This window comes from Pogoniulus pusillus, chromosome 7, assembly GCF_015220805.1.
Source record: "Pogoniulus pusillus isolate bPogPus1 chromosome 7, bPogPus1.pri, whole genome shotgun sequence".
Taxonomy (NCBI): Eukaryota; Metazoa; Chordata; class Aves; order Piciformes; family Lybiidae; genus Pogoniulus; species Pogoniulus pusillus.
This window is the reverse complement of record NC_087270.1, coordinates 14,032,188-14,055,185: the sequence shown is the minus strand read 5'-3', so window position 1 is coordinate 14,055,185 and position 22,998 is coordinate 14,032,188. Positions and strand designations below refer to the sequence as shown.

General features: G+C 38.3%; 1 protein-coding gene and 1 long non-coding RNA gene across 9 annotated transcripts in view; both read right to left on the bottom strand.

Annotated features, from left to right (window-relative positions):
- The window catches only part of EML6 (EMAP like 6), a 102,805-nt gene that overhangs the window by 71,029 nt on the left and 8,778 nt on the right, over positions 1-22,998 (bottom strand). For all 8 annotated transcript variants that reach the window (XM_064146011.1, XM_064146018.1, XM_064146017.1 and 5 more), the window contains one exon: positions 376-535. In XM_064146011.1, the coding sequence (XP_064002081.1) occupies positions 376-535 (160 nt within the window). The remainder of the gene's footprint in view (positions 1-375; positions 536-22,998) is intronic.
- On the bottom strand, positions 15,190-17,142 carry LOC135176736 (uncharacterized). The gene is made up of 3 exons (XR_010302796.1): positions 17,066-17,142; positions 16,631-16,707; positions 15,190-15,860 (listed from the first exon to the last, which is right to left on the bottom strand). It is a non-coding gene; the product is annotated as an uncharacterized LOC135176736 (long non-coding RNA).

Below are 22,998 nucleotides of genomic sequence, written 5' to 3'. Positions count from 1 at the left end.
TCTCCTAGCAGTAAGATTACTGGAGCTCATTTACCAAAAAAAGCTGTGCAATTGTGAGGACTTTGATCTTTGTGAACAGTAGGTGACAAGTATGTAGTGAAGCTATTACAACAAAGCCATAAAGGGTCATTTCTTCTGTGGATATTTGTCCTACACCCAGTGCCTCAGCTTGAATGCTAGGTTGCAATTTTCATCTCAAACCCAGTTTCTTCAAAAAAGCTTTATTTGCAGCCCTTGAATTAAAAATTAAGTCATAATAGGAGTTTCAGTACTACAACTGTACAGCTACTTAATCATAAAATGCTTTAACGTACATAGGTTCTAGAATCAGCAATCAAACTAAACTCCAAACACAGGGGAATAAGATATACAAACCTGTCCATCTGAATCGAAAGCTAAGCAGGCAACTCCATGTGTATGTGCATCCTTAAGAACAGACACAGTCTGTACCCGATAGGAATCCCATATGCAAATGTAAGGGTCCTTCCCAACCTGCCCTGTAGCCACTAAAGATTTATCCGGATGAACTGCGAGGCTGAAATAGAACACAGTTGAAGTTACCACACACTTTCTGAATCAGCAATAGTATAAAATGAAAGAATCAAATAATAATAATGATAATAAAAAACTGAAGGTGTTTTTTTTTAGTATTCTCAAAAACCTCAGCTCCTTTGGATTCACTGGAACAACCTGCTTTCAAAACTCAATTTATTCCATTGTTTACTTAAAATATGTTTTACTGAGGCCAGCCTTGGCCAGTGCAGAATACAGTTTTTCATGTAATAGTATTTAACTAGAAAATTTAAGGAAAATAAACACAGAGAATTCAAATACTTCTGATTATTAATCTGCATGAACACGAGTGATGGTTTGGGAGTTACCTGGCCCCCCACTCTTATGGAATCACTCAGGCTAGACTCAGACAGATGGAAGTTAAGGAATGAAGCTTTATATTTACAGCTTAGCACAATATACAAGTAGATATTTACAATACATTACAAACACATACTGCTATGTACAGAAATATACAAGCTAAAAGTAATACAGAAACACAGTACCCCTCCCAGACATCAAAGTCCCCAGGAGGGGCTCCCAGCCACGCTTCCACCTTCTTTCCACCTCTCCAGCTTATCCCAGAGTATGCCTCACATGCAAGGTGAGTCTGGAGGATTGGCAAGGGGGGTTAGAAGCAGAAGGATTAGTTACACAGATCCAAGCAGAAGGGAAACACACACTCCAAGAGACAGAGACACACACACCGTCTTATATATGTCTGTGTCCTTGTTCTTATATGTTTCAGCAAACCTATGAGTGAACATTACCACTGTTTTCTTTCCACAGCCTATAATCTGATTTTTCTCATTCGAATATTCCAATTAGCCTCAATCAGTACAACACACAAGCTTTTAGTCTTTCACAGCTTTATGAATTCAGTAGATTATTTTCTGTAATTTATTCCTCTTTTACACATTGGCTTCAGTATTCTGAAATGGGGACCAGTGGCTGAATAATGAGTATTTTTCACTACAAAAAGTACACGAAAGAAATCCTCTCATCGTTACATGTTTAAAGATAGTAACCTCAGAAGAAACAGAGAAATCAGTTGTTTCTCCTATATTTGAAGAACAATGACAGGTGTATCTGGCTATTGCTGTCTAACAAGAAGTAACATTTCTTGTACCTTTATTAGTTTACCTCATTTTCTCTAACAGCTGATCAGAAACAGTACTTTGCAAAAAACATATCACATCCAACTTTACTTCTACTACTTCCAAGAAAGGTGCCCATGCTTCAAAAACTGCTTCCCAGTTTTCACCAGCATTCAGAAGACTTGCTTTGACCAATTTTCTTACACATTCATTAAACATATTAAACACTCAATCCTTTTGTTCTCTGTAGTATTGGTACAGAGACAGGCTGTGCATGCGTCATTCTAATGCAGGCTCTGTTCATGCAATCAAGCTACATTTCTCTTCATAATCCTTCAGATATGAAAATCTCCACCAGGGAGTCCACAGAAATCCTCTCTCTCATGTCTGTCTAAGTGTGAACACTAACACCTCTGTTTTTTTACTGTTGGGAGCATTTCTCTTAGATGTCAACTATTTCCCAGAACCAAGCAGCAGCATATTTTATAATAAATAAATTTATATTTTCCTCATCACACAACAGATTTTCATTGTAACATGAAAGACTATCATTTAGCAAATTTCACCCCATGTTAACAAGAAGAATGCAGGCTATCAGTAGTGACATGGTACCAGAAGCTCCTCTTTCCTATTGTCATAGTTACCCTTTGAGATTTGAAGTACTGTTTTTGACAAAACTGTTGTGGAGGCAGGAATTAATGCGTGGCCGAGTTGGGAATTTCATACAAAAATAGTTATTTTATTTTCCCAAAAACCCGCCCCCAAAACTATATATACAAAGATTAATTTAGTTTAATTAGCAGATTGAGTTGCATGAGAATTATCTACAGGGATACCATCAATAATCTGACTATTGTGGAAGTCAGAAATTGGAAAAGGCTTTAGCTATTAACTAATAGCGGTTTTCTTGCTAATAAAGTTGAGCCAAAATAACTCACGATCAGGCTGACTTGCTGGCGGTCTGTCTCTCTTTCTCGCTCCCTTTTCAGCAGCTGTAGGAGGATCGTTAAGAGTCGTTAAGCTCTGACAAAGGTGTCAATGGGGAAGCCGTTCTTTGAAGCTTTCTGTATTCAGCTTAGGCGAGCGAGGGGGGGGTCAGTCTCAGGCAAGCACGAACGTCTAGGCACGGACGAAATCCAAGGCGGGAACCCCCAAAGGCGGGAAGCCCCCAATATTTATACCTTCGTTAGACAAAGGGCAGAGTTACCACACCGTAGGCGTGGAAGCGCACAGCCAATTCCGGCTCGATCCCAGCGCGGGCACTGCACGGGGCACTCCTCGTGCGGGCAGCACCTGTTTGCTCACCCCCTTCACACCTGCGGGGCAGCCGAGGGGGGGGGGGAACCAGGCGGCTTTCTCCCTCCCATTCAAGGCACGGAGAGAGAGGAATTTAGGGGTACACAGGACTTCCAGGACAAAAACCCAGAGGATCTAGTTTGAATATCTAGTTTGGGGTTGTTAATAATAAAAAATTCTCCCTAAGGTCATATGAATACAAATATAGTTTTATACTGTTATCCAGGAAGTAAGTTTGAACAACGTCTAAGCAGGTGAACTACAGATGGAATAAGGAAAAACATCCTATTAATAAAATGGCATTCATTTGGCTTAGGGAAGCCAAATATTTCTTCTATTCCAGGAGCAGGTAACAGTAATTATTAAGAAGAATTCATGCAAAATAATTAAGGAAGTTTCAGAGTATTCCATTTTTTTCACGTTAAAGAATAATTCATGCAAATCTCCCAAATTTAGCACAACTCCCAAGACCACTGTTTTATCTGCTCTTGCACTTCACAGGTCTTGATTCTAGATTGTACCGGGTGTCAACTAGTTCATCTCAATTCAAAACCTGCAATAGGCATAGTGAATGACTTCACCATACTTAACCTGTCATACCTATGATTAAGTTTGAACATTTTTCCTTAATGGTAAAAATCAGATGGAAAAGATTATTTTGGCTCACTGCTAGAACAGAATTGCAGTTTAATTACATCTACCACATACTAGAACTTCCTATTTTTTTTCCATTCCTGGATATAAGGTTAAAAACAAGAACATGTTTCCTACAACATAAATATCTTTACTAAATGTATCTGTTTTGTTTTTTGGGGCGGGGCGTGGGGGGGTTGATGCATGAAGTCAACTAGTGGGGGAATTAAAATTAGGAACTAATATCACATTTTGGCAGCTCAGTAAATAGTCTGATTTTCCAGAACCACTGAGGACATTCGTCTCCTGGAACAGCCTTTACAATGCACCATAACTGCCTACACTCAGTCTGGCTGTTAGATAATCAAGTGTTTATTTTTGGCAGAGAGAACAGTGTGTTACAGAGCAAGGAAATAAAGTCCAATTTCACCCACCAATCTTGGTGACTACTTGATACCTGTATTTACATGCTTGTTGTGTATTGAAATATAGAACACTTTGATGGTTTGGGTGTTACCCGCCCCCCTACTCTGATGAAATCACCCAGACTAGACTCAGCCAAGTGGAATTAGAATGAAGCTTTATATTTACAGCTTAGCACAATATACAAGTAGATATTTACAATATATATGGCTATATACAGAAATATACAAGTTCAAAAAGTAATACAGAAACACAACACCCCTCCCTGAAACCAGAGTCCCCAGGAGGGGCTCCCAACCACCCTTCCACCTCCTTTCCACCCCTCTACCTTATCCCAGACTTTGCTTTACATTCAAGGTGAGTTTAGAGAATCGGTCAGGAGCATTTGAAAGCAGAAAGATTAGTCAGACAGCAGGTTAGGGAGAAAAGTGCAGGCAGCCAAAGCCAGAGAGCAACTGCGTTACCTATATTTAAGTTTTTGTTTTTATACATCTCAGCAAGCCTATGCGTGAAGTAGACATCACCAGTGTTTCCTTTTCACAGCCTATAATCTAATTCTTCCCACCAAAATATTCCAGCTAGCTTCAAACTAGCACACATATGTGCTACTATGATATACCTCCTGTATAGGTCCCTTCCTGTCTCCAGACTCTCAAGATTTCCTGCTGGTAAAGGTTTTGTGATCTAACTTGCCTTTTAAAATACCAACTTCACTGCTTCTGTTTTGAGCTGTTACATGCACTTAGTCTACCCTTCTAAGCATCCATCCTACCCAGTATCAACACCATTTATAACATCGCATCACTATTTGCACCACTGGAAAATGCAGGAATACTTCTATATCAATGCAATATGAAAATATGATTAGAGTAGTTGAGGCATATAAACATCAGCAATTTATGGTAGAGACTACTATTATTAGGAAATTACTTCCTACTCTTCCAGTAGGAAGTACACCTAGAAACACAAGTCTTTATTATGCAAACAGACAGTTTTCTGCAAGTCACAGGTGATAGGTCCACAGACATCTCTTTAAAATGCAGTACATTAGAGCTGCTAGACTGAAGTGAATGGCTGGACTATTTAAGACTTAACTCCTCTGAGAAACCAATTAATTTCTTCACTCCCATGCTTCATACTACACAGCTCTTTGCTCATCTACCAGATTCTGCACACATATCAGCAGATTTCAGATCTATTCTTAGTATTGAGAATATGTAATAGTTCAACAACACAGTAGGAAAAATAAAATCAAGACTTGCATCTTAAAATTGTAAGCATTTCTCCTAAACATAATTCATACAGTTCCTGTGTTTTTCCCATAATTGCCATCTATACAAACCACACAAGCAAAGGCTTTACTCTCAAGGAGCAGTGAGAGCCATGCTGCTCCACGAGGAAAGCTGAGCAGGGCAGCCATGGCTCAAACAGTGCCCTCACTGCAGTCCCACAAGATCCAAGTACGGTGTGCAGAAGTGGAGGTTCTCTTCCTAAAGAGTTGGAGTGGAAATGGAAAGAATTAGCAGCAACTGCTGCTGGTACTGCTTGCTGCTAGTGGCAGTCAATTCCCCACATGACTCAACCTTCTCTCTGTGCAAAAAGCAACAGCAGCAGATGCGCATGTAGGGTAAGTGGCAGAGATCAATTGTTCTGGAAGTACATGTTCCCTTCCTGCCAGGGAAAGCAAAGAAAGCAAGGGGATTTCTGGCAGTCTGCTCTTCTGAGCAGCCAAATGCTTTTGTGTGTGAATAGATCTGTGAATTCCAAAAGCGCTTTGATGCATTTACAAAAAAGATCTTTATTAAAAGTACGTTGGATAGACACCTCTTTTGAGCAAACAATCCACTGAAGATGAACCAATAAACTTCAGGTCATATTTTAACATTATACCTTATTAATAAAAATGTCTGGAAGAAGAAATTTCAGGAAATATTTTATTTTCCTTCCCTTCCAACTTCAGTAGTTCTGACTCCAGCACCCAATGCTGGAGCCCTATTAATTTGCAATAAGTAAAGATACTAATCATGCATTCCAGCAGGATCTGATAAAATGCTTTATAGAAGTTATTAGTGGATCCATCTGGTCTGGGGGCCTTGCCAGATGGTAACTCTTACTACCTCTGCAATTTCTGTTGCAACAACATCCTGCTCCAAGATTTTATTTTTCTTTTACAACCACATGAGAATTTTGTGGGACTGAAAGTATTTGTTTCTTGTCTATACTGTATTTTGGAGGGTGAGTCCATGCACCTGTATATGCATAATACAGATCTCAAATTTAAACCTTAGATAGAACAAAGTAGAAAGGCTTAGGTATGGAATGCAAAAGATTTCAAGTAGTTGAACTGAATATTACAAATTGTTTAACTGAACAGTAGATTGTAATTTCTGTATTTAAATTGTTCCAAAACTGCAGATAAACCTTTTTTTTTTTCCCTTCACAAAGCACATAATCAAGGAACCAGGGAATTTCAGCTGCTAGAAGGAATTGCTGACCAGGAAATACAAAAAAAGAATTAAGGAACTTGATGGTTGAGAAAGAGAAGTTTCAAAGACAGAGGAGAAAGCTCAGGGTGGGTTTAATAAGAGTCTTCCAGAACATCAAAAGCAGTTTTAGAGAAGGTGGAGGCATTTTCACAAGGATGTACAGTCAGAGCACAAAGTGCAAGAGATACAAGTTGCTTCATGGGAAGTTCTGTCTGGATACAAAAACCTCTCCTCACCGAAGAATTACAGATTGGGTTAGGTCGCCTAGAGAAGTGATAAAATCTCCCTCATTGAAAATATCTGACATTTACCTGGCTTGACAGGACCCTGCATGACCTAATCTAAAGCTGTGCTCTCAAGAGAAAATTGGACTGGCTGATCCTTCCAAACTAGACTTTTCTGTGATACCAAATACTGAAATACATCATGAAAGTCTAAAGTAATCAAAGTAAAAATGCATCTTAGCTCACAGCAGTTTACTTGCATTAGATAATTGTTCCTTGATGTTGTAAAAAGCAGGCAACTCCTGTTATCTTTAATAAATACATACAGAATTGACAGATTCATGGAGATCTTGCAATGGGTGTATCAGATCAGAGACAAAAGTTTAAAAGTCACTACTCTGAGTCTTCTGAATATATCACTGCACCATCTTATTTATCAGGTAGTCGAAACAGTTTTTCACTGCAGCAGCCAGTAGCTGAACATTATATTTTATTTTTTTGCAGTGTACAATTTTGCAAAGTATGTGTCCTGGGTTAACACAGGCCACTTTCAAAAAACCCATCCACACAAAAAACCCTTGGGTTAAGATAAAGAGTTTTGCTGGAAATAAGACAATACAATGCACAATTTCCTTAGTCTATTTGCAAAAAAGTGCAACAAAATGCAAAAGCAGCAGAAGCCAGCAGCCAGCTCCCCTGACCCTCTGATCCGCAGCCAGCCTAGCAAAAAAGACCAACACGCCAAACTTGAAACCAAAAGCAGCAACCAGAACATGAACTTCAAGCCCCATAATATTTTGTTCAACAGCACTTTCATTTTAAAGCTGGCATGATAGTATGGTATTGAGTATCAGCAACAGATTCAACTCAACCCATGACAGTATGTTTTCCATTTATGAAATGCTATGTTACATTGAATCTTTTTATAACCATCCTATTAAATATTCTTTGACTACTACGTATCAAGTAAATACATTCTTCATACAAACTAAAACTAGTTTCCATAATATCCTCCCTCACAAAGAAGAGCTGCTTTTTGAAAGAGAAAATAAATACCTACAATTCTGAACAAAGTCAGTGCTGTGACTGTTATCTACCTCTTCACAATACAATTCACATGCAATGCTAGGGCTGGATGCACCTTAAAGCAGTGTGCAAATATCATGCTATTCTAGTATAGCTTTAGTCATACATTATGCTCTACTTCAAACCCATTCTGTTTTAAGTGACACTGGTCAGGCCACACCTTGTGTACTGTGTCCAGTTCAGGGTTCTCAATTCAAGAGAGATGTTGAGATACTGGAACACGTTCAGAGGAGGGTGACGAAGCTGGTGAGAGGCCTTAAACACAAACCCTTTGAGGAGAGGCTGAGGGAGCTGGGGTTGTTTAGCCTGGAGAAGAGGAGGCTCAGGGGTGACCTCACTGCTGTCTACAAATACCTGAAGGGAGGCTGTAGCCTGGTGGGGGTCGATCTCTTTTCCCAGGCAACCAGCAAAAAAAACACAGGGACATAGTCTCAAGTTGTGCTGGGGGAGGCATAGGTTGGATGTCAGGAGGAAGTTCTTCACAGAGAGAGTGATTTGCCATTGGAATGGGCTGCCCAGGGAGGTGGTGGAGGCACCGTCCCTGGAGGTGTTCAAGACTGGATGAGGCACTTAGTGCCATGGTCTAGTTGACTGGCTAGGGCTGGGGGATAGGTTGGACTGGATGATCTTGGAGGTCTCTTCCAACCTGGTTGATTCTATGATAAGTTTGAGATGACTTTCCCACTTAGACAAATATTTAGAGAATTATGCAGTTTTATGTAACACAGTGCTATACAATGGAAATAAAGACTTGGGGAGAAATGCAAGGTACATTTAAAATCAAATTCCACAACAATGTACATACTGTTTGTATATGACTTTTTTTCTTCAGAAATAAGTGAAAGAAAGTGTCTTGCTCAAAATCTGCTACATACCCTACAGCTTAGCAGAACAGGGAAGGGAGCGGGTCTTTCCTGAGAATTTAGGTCAAACTTGTTGAAGTACTTAGGGCACTGACTGTGCTATGCCTGAATGACAGACAGATAAGTGACACAACTGTGATTTTTTTTTCCTTAAGACTTCTCTGTAGCAAAAAATATCACTGAAGAAAAAATACTTCCAACAAGCTGGAAGCCCGCTCTGAAAAAGGCCATTTCGTGCCAGTAGGTATTTTCTTCTTGGGTGCTTTCTTCTGCTCTGCACCATTAGTTCTCAGCATGGAAGGCAGTGACACTTTCAAGATCCTGACAGGCCAGCAGGCATGTCTGAAGACCAGGGAGCTTTTCAGCTACATTTTACTGTCCACACAATGCTAAGGACAGAGCTGTCTTAACACATCAAAGAACATAAACACTCTTTCAGGAATTCCTCATTTGACAGAAAAAAATTAGTTTCTTTCCTCAGTTGTGTGGTTAAAAGGGAAGATTATCATCATTGTACAGACAGATCAGTATCATTAGGAAATGAGTCAAGATGCAGTGGATCCACAGGAGCAAGGGAAAAAAAAGAAAAAGGAGATCTAAGAAAAAGGAAGGGAAAAAAGGAAAGAACCTGCACAAACCCCACTAGATCACGCTGTAAAAATGGAGACGAATTTTGAGATTAAAACTGCAGGAATTTGACAGACTTGCCTTGCTATGCATATAATCTTATGCATACAATCCCCCAGATTACTTCTGAAACATAAACATCACAGCTATTATTTGAAGAAAATCAGTCTCCTGGTAATGAAGGAAACTGCTACTAATGCACATGCGCAGTTCCCAACCTTTTCTCTTCCAGTGGAAGCCTGTGACTCCCACAAGCAGTAAAGAGCTGGCAGGCAGATCACGTACCAGGATAACCAATTTCACTTGGCATGTACCACAGTGCAGGTGACGGAGGCTATGGGAATGTACTGCAGGCATATGAAACAAGTCTTGCCGGGAGAACAGAGACAACACAGATCTGGCAGCTCTGATACACACAGGCTTCATGCATGCATATATATATATATACACACATAAACACATGCGGAAAACGCAATGAATGCACACACACATACAGTTGAATTGCTTTTTATACAAGTGAAAATAGAGCTCTAGTAATACTTTTAAATATATAAAATAGTGACCTGCTCTTATTGCAAACATCTTATGTACAGAAAGTACTTGCTCTGAAAAGATAAGAATGCAAATGTTCGTGGAAAAAAATACTGGGTAAGAGCAATGACGTTTACTGACTTGATTTCTATATGGTAGTATCATGCTTATATATAACCCAGACCAGCATACGCTGGTTTTTAAGACCATTTTTTTAGGTCTAAGTTCTTGCTAACCAGCTTGCTTTCCCCTTCCACATTCCCTATGTAGGAACAGCCCTGATATAGTAGAGGTTGTAGCAATTCTCATCATTCTGCATTGGCTTCCTACCTAGGACAAGTCATTGCAGGCTAACTTTGTCAGCATCTGTTTCTGAATCTGATGGCCTGCCTCAGACAGCTGCCATCTGCTTGTCAGAGGAAGCAAACACCTACAGTTCTGACTGTAGTCAATGTAAACTGATTGAAAACTGTGTTTAGCTTGGCACTGATAACTCAAGTTGGCCACTAACTGAGACTAACCTTAATAATTTATGAAGTGGATGTGCAGCTCAGCTGGTCTTAATAAATGTCTTTGAAGCATGCACATTAATAGCTGTTATGCCAATGTCTATTTAAAGTGTCCCAGGAACACAAGGTGCATTTTGGTAAGGATTTAATTTGGGACTATTTTCCAGAACTCATGATGGCGGAGAATGTTTGCATACTTCTGCGACATTATAACCACTCCTGCCACTCTGAAGTTGTGCTGGTTCGAGGATAATTGGAATATTTTAATGAGATAAATTAGATTATTTGCTGTGAAAAGCGTCCTGGAGGCCTGTGTACCCCTAAATTCCTCTTCCTCTGTGGCTTGAATGGGAGAGGAAAAGGTGCCTGTTTCCGCCCTGCGGAAGCGGGGGTGAGCAAGGGGCCCTTCCAGCACAAGGGGTGACTGTGAGTTGTTTGGCTCAGCTTTATTATTAAGAAAAACACTATAATTTAATAGCTAAAAGCCTTTTCCAACTTCTGACTTCCAAAATAGTCAGATTATCTATGGTATCCTGTAGATCTTCTCAAACAAACTGAATCTGGTAATTAAAACTAAATTAATTTCTGTATGTGGTTTTGGGGGTGGGTTTTTGGGAAATAAAATAATTCTATTTTTATATAAATTCCTGACTCAGCCACATTATTTCCCTGCCTCCACAACAAAAAGAAAGTAAGGTGATGTCTATATTACCCATTTGTTCTGTTGGGACATATAAAAACATGGACACATAGAAAGATAAGACAGTCTCTGCCTCGCTTTTACCATATTAACTCTTCAGCCTGAACCTGCACATTTCCAACTAATCATTCTGCTTCTAACACCCATTGCTGACCTTCCCAGCTCACCCTGCATGTAAGAGAAATTCTGAGATAAGGGGAAGGGTGTAAAGAAGTTGGAAGAGTAAGTGGAAGTCCCTCTTGGGCCATCTGGCTGCTGGGAGGGGTTTCGCTTTTCTGTATTACATTTAACTTGCATATTACTGTATATAGATGTAAATATCTGTAATACATTGTATAGATATGCTCGTAAATAGTGCTAAACTGTAAATACAAACCCTCATTCCTTAAATTCCAGCCAGCTGAGTTAGTCTGATTAATCTAGTGGTGGTGGGAAACTCCAGAACTACTACAGAAATCATTCCTCTTTATTCTTGGGAAATGACTGATGACTTGCTCACTGTGGCAGTGTTTATTACTCAAGTCTATGGAGCTATTCCTCCATAGTTCAGTGGAGTGGCTGCTCAGTACATTGTAAGCCTTGACAGAGCAGGCCCATAAGGCTGTGTAAGCAACACAGAACATGGAATTTGCGCTGCACCATGGAGCTACAGAAGGATAACAGACACCAGATTTAAAGACTAAGTTGCTTTTGATGAAATTATGTGCTAGTTTGAGCCTAGCTAGAATGTTTTGGTGAGAAGAATTAGATTACAGGCTGTGGAAGGAAAACAGTGGTGATGTCTAATTCCCTCATAGGCTTGCTGAGATGTATGAGAACAAGAAATAAAAACATAGATAACCACTTCTCTTCTGCTGCTGGCGAGCTCTGAGCTGCATCTTACTCTCTAACCTCACCCTTCATTTTTTTGACTAATCCACTTTGCTTCCTAACCCCCCTGGCCAAACCTCCATTTTTCCTTGAAACTGAGGTAAGGTTTAGAGGGGTAGGGGGAAGGTGAAGGGGTGGTTGGGAGGCCCTCCTGGGGACTCAGGTTTCCGGGAGGGCTGTTGTGTTTCTGTATTACCTTTTACCTTGTATAGTTCTGTATATAACTGTATATACTGTAAATATCTGCTTGTATATTTTGCTAACTGTAAATAAATAGCTTCATTCAATTTCTAGAGCTGGCTGAGTCTAGTCTGGCTGATTTCCAAAAGCGGGGGGGGGGGGGGCAGGTAACACCCAAACCATCACAAATTATTACAGTTTCCCCTATAGCGGGAGGTGGGAAAGCAATATAATGTAACTTTTAAAATTAAAAGTTTTGAGCAAAAGTATTCTTTACTCTATTTAAGGCCAGGTCTGATTTATACTCATGTGCCTCTACACAGAGAGAAATCTGCCAGATTTAATAAAAGTAATTACACTGTTGTACTGTGTTTCCTCATCACATACAGCTGCAGCAACACAAAGGTCACACAGTTCTCTAATGATGTCTGTTCTTCATGCATATTTATTTCATATATACATGATGGATAGTTTGCAATTCTGAGCTTCTGACACTGAAAAGAAGACATGAGATTTTATCCAAAGCCTGTTTAATGACATTGAAAAGTAAGCAGAATCATAGAACAATTAAAGATGGAAAAGACCTCTCAGATGATCCAGTCTGTCTGTCAATCTAACACCACCATGCCCACAAAACCATGTCCCAACATGCAATGTCTGCACAATTTTTAAACACCTCCAGAGACAGTGACTCCATGCCCTTCTTAGGCAGCCTGTTCCAATGCCTGACCACTCTTTCAGCAAAGAAATATAATAGCCAATCTAAACCTCCTCTGGAGCAACATGAGGCCATGTACTCTCATCCTATTGCTAGTTACTTGGAAAAAGAGACAGACTCTCACCTCACTATGACCTCCTTTTAGATAGTTGTAGAGAGCAATGAGGTCTCCCCTCAGCCTCTTCTCCAGACTAAACAACCCCAGTGCCCTCAGCCACTCCTCATGAGACTTGTTCTCTGGACATGCTCCAGCAATGTCTTTCTTGTAGTGAGGGGCCCAAAACTGAACCCAGTATTTGAGGTGTGGCCTCACCAGCACCAAGTACAGGGGCATAAGCACTTCCCTACTCCTGATAGTCACACTTCCTGATAAAGCCCAGCATGCTGTTGGCCCTTTTGGCTACATGAGCACACTGCTGGCTCATGTTCAGCCAACTGTCAACCAGTACTCCTAGGCTGCCAGGCAACTTTCCAGCCATTGTTGTTACGACCAAAATGCAGAAATAATTGTGGATGTCCTCACAAATTATCTTTTTGAGCAACAGTGATCACGGTAAAATATGCAGTATTTCTTATTAACTACATTACATCAAACAGATCATACTGTGTAATTATGAATTTATACCAGTTTCAGCTTTCACATCCATGCTTCCATCAGTATCTACTTATTATTTGCATTTGTGACAATTGTAGCATGCTGCAATGTCTGAAAATAACCACCAAAAAGACACAATGACGGAATTTCAAGAACTTTCCATATGTATGACTATTTTTTCAAGAAAGACCTAAAGATATATGGGAAAGATATGCTGAAAGAAGGATGGAGATGCTGCAAAATAAATATGAGCTAGGTAAAGTTGCATTGATGTATGGGGTTCTGCCAGAATAGCCACAGTACTTTTTCTGGTTTGAAATAAAACTTAGAGGGGTTTTTAGTGTAGAAACAGAGCAGGAAGCTACCAAAAACGTATATTGGAAAGGAAAGGGTATCAGCTTTTCAGACACCTGAAAGATTTCTGCATAACCTCTTGGTACTTGGCATCATATTTTGTCCTTCTTGAAAATTAGATGTATCAAAGCCTGAAGATCCTGTCAATCACCAAAAAACAAAAGGTAACAAGGCTGTAGACATGTAAATAAGTATTCAAGACAGAGACATGTGGCACCTCTTGATTTAAGCTTTTACGATTTGACAAAACTCAGTAAGATGAACCTCAATCAATCAGTCAAAGAAAATTATACTAGGATTGGACACTAACAACAAGAGGGTCTGGAAAGAGCTAAATTTGGTTCAGCTTATTTGTCCTCTACCTATGGTGTTTATGATAGTTAAATGGACAATATAAGCCATTTTGAAGTAAAATGTATAGTAAAACATCATCTAGATTCTTGGTCTATGATGCTGAGATTAAAAAAAAAAAAGGCAACAAAAACATTATCAGGCTAACTCAATGATTTTTGAGCACATGGAAAGCTAATTATATATACTGCTGTAAATTCACTGTTGCTCAACAGAAACCAGCAAAGATTCACACCAGATGAACATGAAATTAAAGAATTTAAGGCAAATTTGGACACTCTTGGCTGAAGAACAAATTTATACATCAGATAAAATCTGTCAGGTAAAATGTCATGGCTCCTGTCACGTTTATCGCCTTTATTTCCTGTGTTCACTCTAATTCAGTCTAACTCTGCTGAAATACCAAATTCTGAGTGCACTCAAATCAGTTTCATGCTGATCCAATTTTGTCATACTAGGACTGAAACAACTAAAAATGGATTGAATGTGGCTGTGCCTTTTCTTCCAAATAAAGAGATGTGATAATAGTTCAGGCAAAGATTATGCCAACAGCTCTAAAACTGGTGGCAACAATGAATAGCAAATAACTGAGCGCAAATTAATTGCTCACAGCATGATGATGTCAGTCAAGCTGCACCACTGTTGCTGCAGATGGGTCCTATGCTTGACAGCACAGCTAAAGGTGTTCTTTCCAAAGGCTGATTTTCAACTGCTTTGGAATTTCCTGGATCCACTCCAGTTTTTGCATAGCTAATAGTCATCAGCTATCAGTGCATATCACTCAAGACACAACCAGAGTCAAAACATTTGCAGAAAACATCTGAGGAAGAGAAGATCAGAAATGCAGAGAAAAATCTTGGTGACAGGACAGATGACATCGTTAACAAAATAGGGAAGAGGAAGCAACAAAATTAACAATATGTAGAAGACATGATAAAAATAACACAAAAGCCAAGAACAGAACAGTCAAGAAGAAAATTGACATATTGCAGAGAATGAGGAAGAAACTACTGTCATAACTTCTCTGGATCACTCCCACTTTAATTTTAAGAGATTTAATTTCATTCTGTTGGAAAAACTTAGGTATATTCACACCTACGACAAGGCCCAGGATCTAAGAAAATTCATAGTCTCTCATTAAAAAAAATCAACAAGCCAGACATCCCTGTCTCTGCTCTGCCACCAATACACAAGAGGTTCTCAGAAGAATATGCCTCTCCCAAATGCCAATGTTCTACAAAGTGAGGCATCATAAATTAGTATCACTAAAAACAATAGAAATTATAGATAAGAAAGGTCAAAGGGGATCAAGCCATATTCCTCATGTCAAAAAGTTAAAATCAACTGAATCTCATTTTCATAGCAAAATAATTCCTCTTAGATGTGTAAATCAGCATCTAATTCTCACAGATATGGTGTAACAATGCAGGTACATAACTGTTTCACCCAAGGTGACTGTACTGAACTCTAGCATTGAAAACGGGGGGGAAGAAGGGGGAAGATGCAAGCTGAACAGAATTGAGATAAAATAAGACAGCAGAGAAACTTTCCACTTATTAATCAAATGTTTCTGAGTTAGTGTAGAGAAGAAGGACCTTTAGCCAGCCCTTAGGGAGGGGACTATGGGGTCATCAGTCAAAGCACATTGCTGCAGCTGCGTGGGAGTTTGATTGATAACTGAAGTCATCTGCCGAAAGGCCAGCCAGAAGCACTTGTTTTATTCACTGTGTCAGCTGAACTTTCTTTTCACAACACTGTAAAAAGTCTATCAAATTTGAGAAAAAAAGACAAAATTATTAAATCAGGAGAACACTTTAAAATAGAAATGAAGATTACAATTAAGAAAAGACAAAATGTCTAACAACAAAATTATGTTCAAAACTTCTGATATGCTGTCAACTTTTTTTAAACTAAATACCTCACTGGAGTTTTTACTGGTTTCTGAAAAAGCTAATCAAAGCGATCTGCTAATATTTTCAAAATAGGAAAGGTAGAATATTGGGCACATTTTATAAACAACTGGTTATGGGAAGTCCCACATCAGTGAGCAATCCAAGACAAGAGAAAAGACAAATGCACTTTTAGTTCCATCAAAGCTATTCTATTTGGGGCGGTGAGTGCCAAAGGTAACAAGAAACTAGCACTCCCCCTCCCCCCCCCCCCAATTTTTACTTAAAAAAAATAAAACAAATAAAAATTGTAGCACGCACCAATGCCAAAAAGAACCTGCTATCACAATCCAAGAGCTTGTATTTTTTTACTAGGGAGCTTGTATTTTTTTACTAGGAACCTTTCCTAGGAGTCTAAAATTCTGTCACAACTCAGAAAAAAGTCTCAGGTTTGTCAACAATGAGAACTATACCTCAACTGGTAGTAACTTGTGCCAACTGCAGAAAAGGCTCTATTTTGAGGGGGTTAGGCTGATTAACTACTTAAAACTGATAGGAAGAAGGCAGAAAAATAAAGTGTGTAGAGCACATCACTGTCATTATGCATAAAGCAATTCATATAAAATTAAATGATAAAGAAATTTACCTCTAGGCAGTAGGGAGTCCCATAGATTCAAAATGAAAAATAACAGACACCAGAGGGCAAACAGGAAATGCAATACCCTGTGTACCAAGCATATTCCGAACATTTCCATCAAACAATTTTTTAACACAGCAAGAAACGTTCTAAAGAGCTGTCCTATTTAACTGCAGCATATTATACTTGATTTAATTTGTTCTCTGTTGAAAAACAAAATACTGTGGTGTCTACATTTAGCTTATTATCTGACACTAAAGCAAAACACTCCCTCTAACACCTGATGACTTCTTAGCAAAGAAATGAAATCAAGAAACAGAGAAGAAACGTGAGGTCTGAAATGAAAATGGATTTGTTGAATCACTGAGACTAATATCAATGCCAACGAAAAGTTACACTCAGCCCAGCAAAGGTACAGTGTTCACAATCAACAAAAAGGCAGACCTCACGAGAAAGAAGAGGAGCAGAAACAGGAAGCGCCACTGTAGAAGCTGAAGCAAGAAGCCCCTTCCACAGCAAACTTTCCCTCTTATATAGAGTGTGATGCTTCTGGTCTGAGATACACCTGTAGCCAACTCAGGTCAGCTGTCCTAGCTGACTCCAAACTACTAAGGGCGCACAGCTGGCCTTGATTCTGTCCCAGTAAAATCAAAACAAATTGTTATTCGCAATTTAAATTATCTTTTGATCCATCACCAGGTCTAACAGTTCAATGAAACATAACTGTAAAATTGTACTGATGTAGACACAAATGCTGAAACATTCCTCACTCAGATAAATGGACACTACTCTTTCAGTTATCTTACACACAACTCAGAGTTAGATTCAGTGTCAGATCCAGTTTCTGAATCACAGAAATGTGTAAAAAACTCTCAGTAGAGTTTCATTTTGGAAAATCCTCAAAAAATTTAGATTTTTTGTGTTCATATTTTACTGTTAAAAATCTACATCATAGTTCCCATCACAATATTTAAATAAGCCCTGGAAATGTAAGTATTTTCTAGAAATTTCAGACATTGAAGAGTAATATACTTCCAAATGATCCATCAGTATTAACAGATCAATTCATATGTTTGCACATACTGTAGTGCCCACAGAACCAAAATGCAAATTCTGTCTGTGGTAACTCTATAGAAAGAAATAGCAAAAAATGAAGTTTGGAAATGTAGCATGTTCTTTGAATCATGAAACTTTTCTCCTGTGCCAGCTATTAAATGGAAGGATGGAAAAAAGCTAAAGCTATGATGGGAAATAGTTCAGTACTCCTAGGCAACAAATTTGGTAGAGGTTTGAATTCCCTGCTTGGAAACAGTTCTCCTTTGACAATCAAATAAACTTGGGCTCCTGACTTCAGTTTCCCAAGTAGCATCTAAGCTAGATAACACAAAGAAACTGTGCAAATATTTGACTCACTGTTCAACCCCACAGGCTATGTGCACAATGTGACTTGATATTAACTTATTCTGAGTTATGAATTGTTGACAGGACTGCTTTATAGTTGCTTGAAAAAGGTATTATTATAAAATGTAAATACAGCAAGTTTAATATAAAAAGTAATGCCATATAGTTAAATTAACATTTTACATAATGTGATGGTTTGGGTGTTACCCGCCCCCCACACTTTGTAAATCACCCAGACTAGACTCAGCCAGCACTGGAAATTGAATGATGCTTTATATTAATCAGGTTAGGTTAGAGAGAGAAAAATGCAGCTCAAAGCTCAGGCAGTGACCGAAAGTGTTATCTATGTTTGGATTCTTATACATCTCAGCAAGCCTATGAGTGAAGTAGATATCATCACTGTTTTCTTTTCACAGCCTGTGATCTAATCCTTCTCACCAAAACATTCCAGCTAGCTTCAAACTAGCAAAAATTTTCAGTATTAAATTTCTGAAAAATAAGTGTCCCTCTGGAACTGTTCTGGTGAATGATCAGTCATACATATTCATAAACCACTTCAGCTTATTTTTCTTTCAGTAGAATTTGCTGCACCAGGAACTTTCATAATATAGGGCCCCCTATATTATTCAAAACATATTTTTTTCTTTTTAAATATACAGTTTTTAATTATTTGTGTAATTATTAATTTTACCTGATTTATTGTATATGCAGCTAACCATGGACACAAATAAGAAAGAGCATATGTTGTAAAGCTATTACACTATCAAAACCCAGGAAAGGTATCAAGAAAGATTGCAGCTATCTAAAGAATGTCTTTTAAACTTTGTGTGTGTGTGAGAGAGAGAGAGAGAGAGACTAGTATCAGGAGTTAAATATACAAACATGGAATTGTGGCTTTTTATGTAAGCACTGTGACTCATTCTCTTGCCTATTATTATTTCTCTTTTTCTCTTGATTTTTTAGCAAACTGTCCATTTTGCTTTCTGTGAAATCTCAAAGAGCAGATCTCACCAGAGACTTTTTTGCTGCATTTCAGTTCAGCACTGTGGTGGAGACTGAAGAGTTCCATGCAATTATGTAACTGCTCATCAGCACATCAGTTCAGGCAGTTACAATCTGGTTTTCTGTTTGCCAACATCTAATGCTCTGGTTTTTATCTAGTTTGTGGTATCATAGGTATTACAGGGCTTTTTGCCTCCTACATCACAGTAGGAGCAAGAGTAGGCTTCACATCACAACTACCAGGTTAATACAAAGAACAAAATGTATCTTCATCTTCATACCATCATTTCCATTTACTCAATAGACAAAGTATTATACACATATATATTATATACAGAGATAATGGGTTTTGCCAATACTTAATATGATACTTGTTTATAACAGAACAGAGCATTGAAGCATAACTCCAGTATAAGAAGACGGGAGCGTTTCAGACAAAAGGGCTAACCAACTGCATTCAGTTTGGTTTAGCAGTCTTCCAGATTCAACCATATGATGGCAGTCAGCCAGGAATGTGAAACAGCAATGGACTTAATTGTGTGCAGAGACATAAAGACACAGGCCTTTGCTTCATTGATTTAAGATTAATTAGTTGCAGAGCTTTAAAAAATACAAGCTTTTAAAGATGGCAGCAGTAGGTGAGTGAGCTATGAATAATTGATTTTCAAGACCTTACTGCCCCTCTACTTTTGTAGACAATTCAAACACTTGGAGCTGTAGAAAGTGTATGTGCACTAGGCACAAGCCAATACTAAAGTCATTGAGGACACTTCATAGAAGTATTTATGGTACCAGAAAACTGATCCAGAAGTTTGTCATTGTCACTGCTACAAATACTGCTGCCATTACTTCTTGTCCAAGACTTTTGTTTTTAAAAATAAGTAACAGTCTCCCTCAAACAGAAAACCTGTTTCTACTCCCAGGCAGATACTACAGCAAAGGAGCTTTCTTCTGCAATGCAGTAAAAGCCCCAAACCCTCTCTCTTCTCTTTTCACCAAAGGAAGTGCAGCCATTGTATCTTTGAAGTCCAGAGCACAGACTATGCGGCTTGCACCTCCTCACTGCACAAGTCTCAGCTCCCAGTTTGTAAAAGTATGATTTTTTAATATTAACTGCTGAAATACACATCATTATTTCTTCATTAGGTGTTAAAAGAAAGAAGTAATTCTTCCTGCAAAAACCTAATTGAGACTTCAAAAAAAGAAAGGAAGCAGCTGGAAATTACCTACATAAACCTATGTGACATCCAGTTAGTAATAAAGAACAATAGTTCATGGTGGCTCATTTCTTCTGTCCTACAAGATAGTTTCTCAACATTGGTAACGATTAGAGTTAGCATACATTTGTAGTAAGTTTTATAGTAGAAAATGGTAATAAAAAACCTCTTCCATACATTTCCCTCCCATCATTCTAAAATTATCTAAAACATCAAAGTATCTAAAAAGATAATTTGGAATTAAAGTCACTCATATCAAAACATTTTCAATGAGTTTACATCCTGTTAAACAGTGATAACCAACTTAAATCAAACAAATAAACAAACAAAAAATCCCAAGAGTTTCAGAGAGTTAATGTCAAGTAAGTGAAAAAAAAAGAAAAAAGTCTAGTTTAATTTTTTAAGATACTGTAAATAGTGAGGAGAAAAGGGAAAATAACATGACAGAGAAATTTCTAGCTGCAAAATCTAAATAAAGGACTAATGAATACCAAACCCTTTGTATTTAATAAGCTTGATATTCCATTCTGTGTAATAATGAGTTTCTTCACATAAATCCAATAAAAGATGAAATACAGTAGATGACACAGGCTTACCACCTGTCTTTTTTTTCAGCTGTGAAAGATAACAGCATCATAAAGATCCAAACACTTTCTACAGGAATACAAGTGCTTCCTGTTCTGTTGGTCATGTTTATTTCTTTTCCATTTTGAAAATAAGTTAAATCAATCTGATTATTTAAATGCTCAAAACACCACTTGTGACTTTTAATAACAAGCATCTCTTCACTTGCCCAGACAATCAAGTGATATGTGACAGGACAAGCAATAAATGTCACTTGTTGTTCTGCTGCCATATCTGAGCGATCGCTGGGATGTAGGGACTGGCCTATTTAAATACTGTAGCTAAGTGACAGCTGTTCTCCCAGACATATTGCTGCAAAAGCCTCTATTGAGTTTCTCTGCATTTTTAACTGATCTATGTATTTTTAAATAATGTTCAACAACAAAACTGATGCTTTAATATGGATATTTTAAAAACAAGTATATATAGCAGCTCATGCCCCAATAAAATCTTAGAATCTAAGGCAGCACAACAATCCAGTAGAGCAAAAAGAGCAGCCACCAGAACTTCATGAAATAAATGGCATTTCCCTCTGCATTTTTGAGATTGAAAGCAAAAGAACAATAAGCTGATAAGGTCAGTTCTCTATGGGGGATTAATTTCTTTAACATGAAACTCGTTTAACAAAACAGTTCCCAAAGCACATTAGCATACACAAATCTCAGGTTCTGCATGACCCTAGCTGTTTCAAAGTCTTTAGAGGTTTACTGGCTTTGTATAGGAACCTGCTCAGCATGTGCTTATTTGCTTAAGACACACATCTGGAATTTCTGTGGTTGAAAACCCTGGATAGCATCATTGCTACCCTGCTGTCCTTGAGGTCACTACAGCAGTTCTGCATGTGAACTTTTGGTGACTGAAGTCACAAGCAACAGACAGTCTTCCAAGCATTTATAATGAGAATCATAGTTACTCGAAGATCATTCTGTAGCAAATAAAATGCTGTCATTCACCAGCCAAATGGTGTCAACTAAACAAAAAAATATTTTAGATCCCTTCAAATAATCATGACCCTATAAACAGAAATATTACTATAATATGCAAATTTAAACAAAATACGAAAGTACAAATTAGATATTTTAGCTCTGAGTTTTTTATTTGTATACCTCTGCCATCAATTTACTTATTCTAAAATTACATTTACTACAGTCAGCAACATAGGACATCGGTTCAAGCATATTTCCTTTTCTCCTAGCTGCGGAATGGTAAGAAAACGTTCCTCCACATTCCAATATCCTATCTCCTGCAAGGTCTGCTCTACAGCACAAACCAGTCCTCTGGTCACTCTCACAGCCCAGTAAATCTCCTCACCACTGGTATATCCGCATTTTTAATCTCAATCTGTCGGCAGCGCTGAACACACACCCCAGCATACTTAGTGCAATATTCTGATAAATCCGACATTGCTATTACATTTTAAGCAGCCTTACGTAAATAACATGCTTGGCATCCACACATAACAGGAGGGCTTTCCAGGTACCACACCCAGGCAGTAAAAACTACAGAGAGATCTGAGGAAGCAAACAGTCTCTTGTGGTACTCTGCCTTATAAGTGACTTGCTTGATCACAACTGGGATGCAAAATATACCTTTGTAAATGCACAGTACTACAACACATCAGATAACACAAGAAGCTGGGGTATATAGAAAGTGTAGGTAAAATCTTCAATATGGTGTGAAAGGCATTCCCTCAGTAAATTTTGACATATTCAGCAAAACAGTTCAAAGGTGCATAAATTCTTGGAACTACAAAAACAAGTATATGTAACAACTTCATTATCGCATCACTGGAGAGATTTCTCAAAGACAAGAACCTCTGTTTACAAATTAACTCCATAAAAATAAATTAAAAACATTGTATCTTAAATTATGAGAAGTATCTCAAAATGGTTGGGTTTTTGTTGTTGTTTGTTTGTTTTCTGTTTTCCTGTGGCTTTTACATGCATAAATTGCAGAAAAATTAGAGTAGAGAACTACCTCAGAACTGAGAGAGAAAAGAGGAGTGATCGAGTGATCCAAGTGCTATTACACAAGTAATGCATGATATGGAAGAAAATACTCTGTTCTTTTGAAAGTGCTCAATTACTGTCAAAACTAATGATATAGTTGTGCAAGTGGCTATACTAAATATAA